Source organism: Micromesistius poutassou, assembly GCF_964030765.1.
Source record: "Micromesistius poutassou genome assembly, contig: SCAFFOLD_5313, whole genome shotgun sequence".
Classification (NCBI taxonomy): domain Eukaryota; kingdom Metazoa; phylum Chordata; class Actinopteri; order Gadiformes; family Gadidae; genus Micromesistius; species Micromesistius poutassou.
In genome coordinates this window covers 1-8856 of record NW_028179040.1, presented here as the reverse complement: position 1 = coordinate 8856, position 8856 = coordinate 1, and the positions used below count along the sequence as shown (strand labels likewise).

Here is an 8856-nt window from a genome sequence, read left to right as displayed (position 1 = left end):
CAGGTAGAGAGACACTGACACAGAGAGAGAGAGAGAGCTCTATCAACCACATCTCCCAGGTAGAGAGACACTGACACAGAGAGAGAGAGAGCTCTATCAACCACATCTCCCAGGTAGAGAGACACTGACACACAGAGAGAGAGAGAGCTCTATCAACCACATCTCCCAGGTAGAGAGACACTGACACAGAGAGAGAGAGAGAGCTCTATCAACCACATCTCCCAGGTAGAGAGACACTGACACAGAGAGAGAGAGAGAGCTCTATCAACCACATCTCCCAGGTAGAGAGACACTGACACAGAGAGAGAGAGAGAGCTCTATCAACCACATCTCCGAGAGAGACTTGGTGAGTGATCCGTTTGACCCTGACCTTTGACCTTTGACCTCCAGACGGTGGACATCCACAAGGAGAAGGTGGCACGGCGGGAGATCGGCATCCTGACGACCAATAAGAACACGGCGCGGACGCACAAGATCATCGCCCCCGGCAACCCAGAGAGACCGGTCCGTTACGTCCGCAAGACCATCGACTACAACGCCCTGGACGACATGGGGCACGGAGTCAAGGTGAGAGGAGACGAGGACAGAGGAGAGAGGAGAGAGGAGGTGGTCTCTAGTGGACGACATGGGGCACGGGGTCAAGGTGAGAGGAGACGAGGACAGAGGAGAGAGGAGAGAGGAGGTGGTCTCTAGTGGACGACATGGGGCACGGGGTCAAGGTGAGAGGAGACGAGGACAGAGGAGAGAGGAGAGAGGAGGTGGTCTCTAGTGGACGACATGGGGCACGGGGTCAAGGTGAGAGGAGACGAGGACAGAGGAGAGAGGAGAGAGGAGGTGGTCTCTAGTGGACGACATGGGGCACGGAGTCAAGGTGAGAGGAGACGAGGACAGAGGAGAGAGGAGAGAGGAGGTGGTCTCTAGTGGACGACATGGGGCACGGGGTCAAGGTGAGAGGAGACGAGGACAGAGGAGAGAGGAGAGAGGAGGTGGTCTCTAGTGGACGACATGGGGCACGGGGTCAAGGTGAGAGGAGACGAGGACAGAGGAGAGAGGAGAGAGGAGGTGGTCTCTAGTGGACGACATGGGGCACGGGGTCAAGGTGAGAGGAGACGAGGACAGAGGAGAGAGGAGGTGGTCTCTAACCCTCCTCTCTTGAGGTCAGAGGAGACGAGGAGAGAGGAGAGAGGAGGTTGTCTCTAACCCTCCTCTCTTGAGGTCAGAGGAGACGAGGAGAGAGGAGAGAGGAGGTTGTCTCTAACCCTCCTCTCTTGAGGTCAGAGGAGACGAGGAGAGAGGAGAGAGGAGGTTGTCTCTAACCCTCCTCTCTTGAGGTCAGAGGAGACGAGGAGAGAGGAGGTTGTCTCTAACCCTCCTCTCTTGAGGACAGAGGAGACGAGAAGAGAGGAGGTTGTCTCTAACCCTCCTCTCTTGAGGACAGAGGAGACGAGGAGAGAGGAGGTTGTCTCTAACCCTCCTCTCGAGGTCAGAGGAGAGAGGAGGTTGTCTCTAACCCTCCTCTCGAGGTCAGAGGAGAGAGGAGAGAGGAGGTTGTCTCTAACCCTCCTCTCTTGAGGTCAGAGGTCAGACATTCAGACTTCCTGAAGCAGGTTTACATTTAGGGGTTAACTGGATCTTATTTAATAACAACCCGTCCACAAAGAGAACAACAAGTGCGTATTAATTCAAGCCATTTCTCAATTCGCGTTCTCATGTGTACACGCGTACTTGCGTTCTCGATAAACGTCATCAGTGGTAGCCCAAGCACTGTTCCAATTCCGAGTACGCGAGTACTGTCGTAAAACCCGTGTGTGTTCTTGATGCGTTCTTGATGAGGCCGTTCCACCGAGGATGCATCGGAGGTGACTCGTGTGGACTTGGGACCGTTAAATATCCCAGAATGCATCATCGAGTCCGCTGCTGTTCCAGTTGCAGGTGCGTACTCGCGTTCTCGGAAGTCTGTGCTTGAAAGTCCGGACTTGCCAAGTACGTACTTCCAAGTCCGCGAGAACGTAGTCCGCGTACTTGGTATTGAGAAACGGCTACAGTCTCTTAAGGATTAACGAGATTAATCTCCTCAATCTCAAAGGAAGGGAGCGTTGACATTTGAACTACTAAAGCGATTCCCTCATTATCTGTACTCATTACCCTAACCTACCTGTATTCAGTCTAAACATTATATACATTATCTGTACTCATTACCCTAACCTACCTGTATTCAGTCTAAACATTATATACATTATCTGTACTCATTACCCTAACCTACCTGTATTCAGTCTAAACATTATATACATTATCTGTACTCATTACCCTAACCTACCTGTATTCAGTCTAAACATTATATACATTATCTGTACTCATTACCCTAACCTACCTGTATTCAGTCTAAACATTATATACATTACCACGATAGGCCTGGGCAATTAAACAATAAGTCATCGTATTGTCAGAGACAATATATATTGATCTATATGTACTGATCTATATATACTGATCTATATATATTGATCTATATATATTGATCTATATATATTGATCTATATATATTAGGGGTGTAACAAAAAACGTTTTGAATCGGAAAATCGATTTTGATTTAAAAGATGCGAATCTTCTGAATCGAACTGAATCGAATCGTTCCATTTAAAAAAATGTATCGTTCCTGAATCGTATCGTACCCCATGTATCGAGATACGCATCGAATCGTCTTTTATTGGAGAGATGCACACCCCTAACAAATACACTTCTTCTCTAGTCTTTGATAAATCTTTTTGAAGGAAATGCCACATTTACAAGTTAATTCATTTTGTGAAATGATTGTCTACTTTCAACAAGAAATCCATTGCATCATACCCTCTCGAATTGAGCCGTGCCACATCGAATCGAATCGAAATCCTTCTGAATCGAACTGAATCGAATCGTTCCATTTTAAAAATGTATCGTTCCTGAATCGTATCGTACCCCATGTATCGAGATACGCATCAAATCGTCTTTTATTGGAGAGATGCACACCCCTAATATATATTGATCTATATATATTGATCTATATTGATCTATATGTACTGATCTATATATATATATATTGATCTATATGTACTGATCAGTATCAATATAAAACATGTTCAGTACATATGCATTAGAGGCTGGTCCACTGAATCTAGCAGTTTGTTACTCAAACACGGTTCAATTCTTATCTACGATGTCTGAGTGTTTTCATGGTTGTGTCGACGTTGGAGTATTGGTCAATGCAGACCAGTGGGAGGTAGGGATGTCACGATACCAAATATTTAGAAGTCGGTACCAATACCAGTGAAAATCCACGATTCTCGATACCATTTCGATACCACGGCAAAAAACAAAAATAAAACAATAAATCCCATGTACTTTGTCACGATACCAGAAATTTAGTAGTCAATACCAATACCAGTGAAGTTCCACGATTCTCGATACCCAATTCGATACCACGGTCAAAAACAAAACAATAAATCCCATGTACTTTATTTATTAAAAACATTTAAACATTCCAAAAAACAGTGGCACTGGCATGTAGCCTTCAAGTAATAAATAAAAATAAACCACTATTAACATTACAAAAAAAGAACAGTGGCATGTAGCGTTCAAGTAATAATAATTAAAAAAATAATAATACGCGCTGAAAGCAGGCAGTCATGCAGCTATGCGACTGGCGTTTACACTTGCGTGCATGGCGGGGTTTAAAACATAACTTCTAACCTAATATTAAGTAATATAACGCAGGTGCGCAAGGCAGCCACAGGAGACGCCAACATTGTTTTCAACTGCTCGGTACCGCGCCGTATTAATTAACCAAGTTTTGAAAAGAAAAAGTATTTGAAGCGAATAAGCAACGCTGTTTTTGATTTGTTTATTTGGTTTTGAACGAATAATTTTGGATGCATGCATCGGCTTTGAGTTGGTTTGTTTACTTTGAAATTGCATACGCTCGCAACACACACGCGCACGCGCACACGCACGCACACATTCACCGCCGCACCCACTACAACCTGCCGATCTTCAATCAAAACAACATCAAGTAAGTGATGCCGAACGCAGTCGTACCATGCGTGTTTAGAAGGGCAACATTGAAACGGGTCCCGTCTGAAACAGTCGCGCGGCGCAGCGTTCCAAACGCAAAGTACTTCCAGACGCGACTCTTGTTATTCTTTTTATCGACGAGTCGAGGCGGAGCCGTCGCACTCGCTGCAGCTGCCGTCTTCCATGTTCCCGTGTAGGTGTATATGCTGCCCACGTGACGTCCAGAGGAATTGCATCCTCGGTACCTACGGTACCTACGGTACTAAGAAAAACGAGTACCGTCACGTTTTTTGAATTTTGGTATCGACTTGGTACCGAAGTATCGGTTCTCGTGACATCCCTAGTGGGAGGTCGTGTGTTACACTGAAGTGTTTACACACAGCACGGTCATTCATAGTCTTCTGAGGTCATTAACATGATCAATAGTTATGGATATCACTCAGTATGATCGAGTTATATCGTGTCTTCAGAATGGTCGACGTGACGTGTTTCAGTCTGGGTCGACTCTGGCCTCGGTGGAAAACGACATTACCCATGAGCCTCCTCTGTCCCCAATCACTGTTATTAGTAACAGTACAGAATAATGTCCAACTAACCAGTGATGTTAATGTCTGTTACCTCTGTCCCCCAATCACTGTTATTAGTAACAGTACAGAATACTGTATTATCAGACATTATCTGTCGTGACCTCCTCTCTTCATCTGATAATCATGACCTTATCTTATCTTAGTGATGTTAATGTCTGATAATCATGACCTTATCTTATCTTATCTTAGTGATGTTAATGTCTGATAGTCATGACCTTATCTTATCTTAGTGATGTTAATGTCTGATAATCATGACCTTATCTTATCTTAGTGATGTTAATGTCTGATAGTCATGACCTTATCTTATCTTAGTGATGTTAATGTCTGATAATCATGACCTTATCTTATCTTATCTTAGTGATGTTAATGTCTGATAATCATGACCTTATCTTATCTTAGTGATGTTAATGTCTGATAATCATGACCTTATCTTATCTTATCTTAGTGATGTTAATGTCTGATAGTCATGACCTTATCTTATCTTAGTGATGTTAATGTCTGATAATCATGACCTTATCTTATCTTATCTTAGTGATGTTAATGTCTGATAGTCATGACCTTATCTTATCTTAGTGATGTTAATGTCTGATAATCATGACCTTATCTTATCTTAGTGATGTTAATGTCTGATAATCATGACCTTATCTTATCTTATCTTAGTGATGTTAATATCTGATAATCATGACCTTATCTTATCTTAGTGATGTTAATGTCTCTCTCCGTCTGATAATCATGACCTTATCTTGTCTTAGTGATAATCATGACCTTATCTTATCTTAGTGATAATCATGATCTTATCTTAGCTTAGTCATGTTAATGTCTCTCTCAGTCTGATAATAATGACCTTATTTTAGTGATAATCGTGACCTTATCTTAGTGATAATCGTGACCTTATCTTAGTGATAATCATGACCTTATCTTAGTGATAATCGTGACCTTATCTTAGTGATAATCGTGACCCTATCTTAGTGATAATCGTGACCCTATCTTAGTGATAATCGTGACCTTATCTTAGTGATAATCGTGACCTTATCTTAGTGATAATAGTGACCTTATCTTAGTGATAATAGTGACCTTATCTTAGTGATAATAGTGACCTTATCTTAGTGATAATCGTGTCCTTATCTTAGTGATAATCATGACCTTATCTTAGTGATAATCGTGACCTTATCTTAGTGATAATTGTGACCTTATCTTAGTGATAATCATGACCTTATCTTAGTGATAATCGTGTCCTTATCTTAGTGATAATCGTGACCTTATCTTAGTGATAATCATGACCTTATCTTAGTGATAATCATGACCTTATCTTAGTGATAATCATGACCTTATCTTAGTGATAATCGTGACCTTATCTTAGTGATAATCGTGACCTTATCTTAGTGATAATCGTGACCTTATCTTAGTGATAATCGTGACCTTATCTTAGTGATAATAGTGACCTTATCTTAGATAGGGTTAGGTAACCCTAACCCTAACCCTAGGACCCAATAGGCTTAGTAGGGTTAGTTAGTTGATAATCGTGACCGTACCGTTCCTATCTTCTACTAACTCTGTTTCCTCTTATCTTCTCTCTGCTCTCTTAATTAACCCCTCAGTGGTTGTTGAGGTTTAAGGTAAGTGTCTGAGGCATGGGGGGGGTAAGGTAAGGGGACGTCAGACTGTATTTAATCACTTAAACAGACGCGCTAAACCCTTAACACTGGTAAAGGGGGCGTTTCTCCTTAATTCATATTTAGGTCAACCATTCGTGTTCCTGGAAGCGGGATCTAGAAGCATGTGATTGTTATATTGAGGCCCCTGTGTTATATTGGGGCCCCTGTGTTATATTGGGGCCCCTGTGTTATATTGAGGCCCCTGTGTTATATTGGGGCCCCTGTGTTACATTGAGGCCCCTGTGTTATATTGGGGCCCCTGTGTTATATTGAGGCCCCTGTGTCATCTGGGGGCCCCTGTGTCATCTGGGGGCCCCTGTGTTATATTAGGGCCCCTGTGTTATATTAGGGCCCCTGTGTTATATTAGGGCCCCTGTGTCATCTGGGGGCCCCTGTGTTATATTAGGGCCCCTGTGTTATATTAGGGCCCCTGTGTTATATTAGGGCCCCTGTGTTATATTAGGGCCCCTGTGTCATCTGGGGGCCCCTGTGTCATCTGGGGGCCCCTGTCTAACCCCTCCTCTCCCTGCAGGCCAGCGCCCAGAGCGTGAAGGCGGGGGGCCCGCTGCCCCGCACCAACCCCCCCACGCAGAAGCCCCCCAGCCCCCCCACCGCCCGCAAGGGCACCCTGGGGTACGTAGCCTGACCTCTGACCCCTGACCTTTGACCTCTGACCCTCGACCTCCAGGCTAGGGGCCACACCTGTGTGTGTGTGTGTGTGTGTGTGTGTGTGTGTGTGTGTGTGTGTGTGTGTGTGTGTGTGTGTGTGTGTGTGTGTGTGTGTGTGTGTGTGTGTGTGTGTGTGTGTGTGTCAGCTGCTGTCCCATTCACCCTCCCACCCTGGTCCTCGTTGTCACGGCAACCGCCTCTCCTCCCCATCAACGCCCCCCCCCTCCCTAAACCCAGGGTAACCAGGCGTGAGGACAACAGCGGCCATCTTCAGTGTTTGTCTCTGGCCCCCCGCTGTTTGTTGCCCTGGCGACGCCCCCCCCCCCCCCCCCCCCGGTTCCACCAATCACATCTCCCCGTTTTTTAAGTTTGCACCTGTTTGTTTCTTTGCTCTCCCCCTCCTCCCTCCCCCTCTCACCCCCTCTCCTCTCCTCTCCCTCCTCTTTCCTCCTCCTCCCTCCCCCCTCCTCCTCTCCTCTCACCCCCTCTCCTCTCCTCTCCTCTCTCCTCCTCCTCCTCCTCCTCCTCCTCCTCCTCCCCCCTCCTCCTCTCCTCTCACCCCCTCCTCCTCTCCTCTCCTCTCACCCCCTCCTCCTCCCCCTCCTCCCCCCCTCCCCCGCAGGCGGCACTCCCCCTACCGGACCCTCGAGCCGGTCCGTCCCCCCGTTGTCCCTAACGACTACGTCTCCAGTCCGACCCGCTCCGGCCCGCCCCCCCTGCAGAGCCCCGCCCACTCCGTAACTCAGAGGACCCGCACCTACAGGTGAACCCCCCCCGACCCCCCCCTCCCAACTCTACCCCCCCCCCCCCCGACCCCCCCCTCCCAACTCTACCCCCCCTCCCGACCCCCCCCTCCCAACTCTACCAACTCTCTACCAACTCTGTTTTCCTCCTCTCCTCCTCTTCCTCCTGTCCTCCTCTTCCTCCTCCTCTCCTCCTCCTCTTCCTCCTCTTCCTCCTCCTCTCCTCCTCCTCTTCCTCCTCCTCCTCTCCTCCTCTTCCTCCTCTCCTCCTCTTCCGCCTCTTTCTCCTCGTCGGTACGAACACCCCCCCCCCCCCCCCCCCCCTTCCGTCACTAACGACTGTGTAGTAGATCCTCCCCATCCCCCACCGGACTCCCTCCCCCCTCCTCCCTCCCTCCCCCTCCCCCCTCCCCCACCGGACTCCCTCCCCCCTCCTCCCTCCCTCCCCCTCCCCCATCCCCCACCGGACTCCCTCCCTCCCTCCTCCTCCCTCCCCCCTCCCTCCCCCATGCCCGCTGCTTCTTCTCATCTCGTCCGTCCGTCTGTCTGCTGTGCGTCTTGTGTTCCTAACCCGTCTCACTGTCACGGGTCGAACCCCCCCTCCTCCTCTTCAGAGCAGCCCCCCCCCCTCTGTGGGGTCGTGGTAGTAGTGGCAGCAGTGGGGGCAGTAGTAACTCTCTCTCTCTCTCCCAGTAGTGGCAGTAGTAACTCTCTCTCTCTCTCCCAGTAGTGGGGGCAGTAGTAACTCTCTCTCTCTCTCCCAGTAGTGGCAGTAGTAACTCTCTCTCTCTCTCTCTCTCCCAGTAGTGGCAGTAGTAACTCTCTCTCTCTCTCTCCCAGTAGTGGCAGTAGTAACTCTCTCTCTCTCTCCCAGTAGTGGCAGTAGTAACTCTCTCTCTCTCTCCCAGTAGGGGCAGTAGTAACTCTCTCTCTCTCTCCCAGTAGGGGCAGTAGTAACTCTCTCTCTCTCTCCCAGTAGTGGCAGTAGTAACTCTCTCTCTCTCTCCCAGTAGTGGCAGTAGTAACTCTCTCTCTCTCTCTCTCTCCCAGTAGTGGCAGTAGTAACTCTCTCTCTCTCTCTCCCAGTAGTGGCAGTAGTAACTCTCTCTCTCTCTCTCTCCCAGTAGTGGCAGTAGTAACTCTCTCTCTCTCTCC

The 8856-nt window shown here is 47.7% G+C and overlaps 1 protein-coding gene across 1 annotated transcript; it reads left to right on the top strand.

Moving 5' to 3' along the window:
* Positions 1–390: 390 nt before the first annotated feature.
* On the top strand, positions 391–8405 carry LOC311373175 (abl interactor 2-like; the record flags this gene model as incomplete). The annotated part of the gene is made up of 4 exons (XM_084490009.1): positions 391–567; positions 6822–6922; positions 7581–7721; positions 8395–8405. Coding segments are annotated over 4 exons (430 nt in total), but the record flags the coding sequence as incomplete, so codon positions are not given.
* Between the last annotated feature and the right edge of the window lie 451 nt (positions 8406–8856).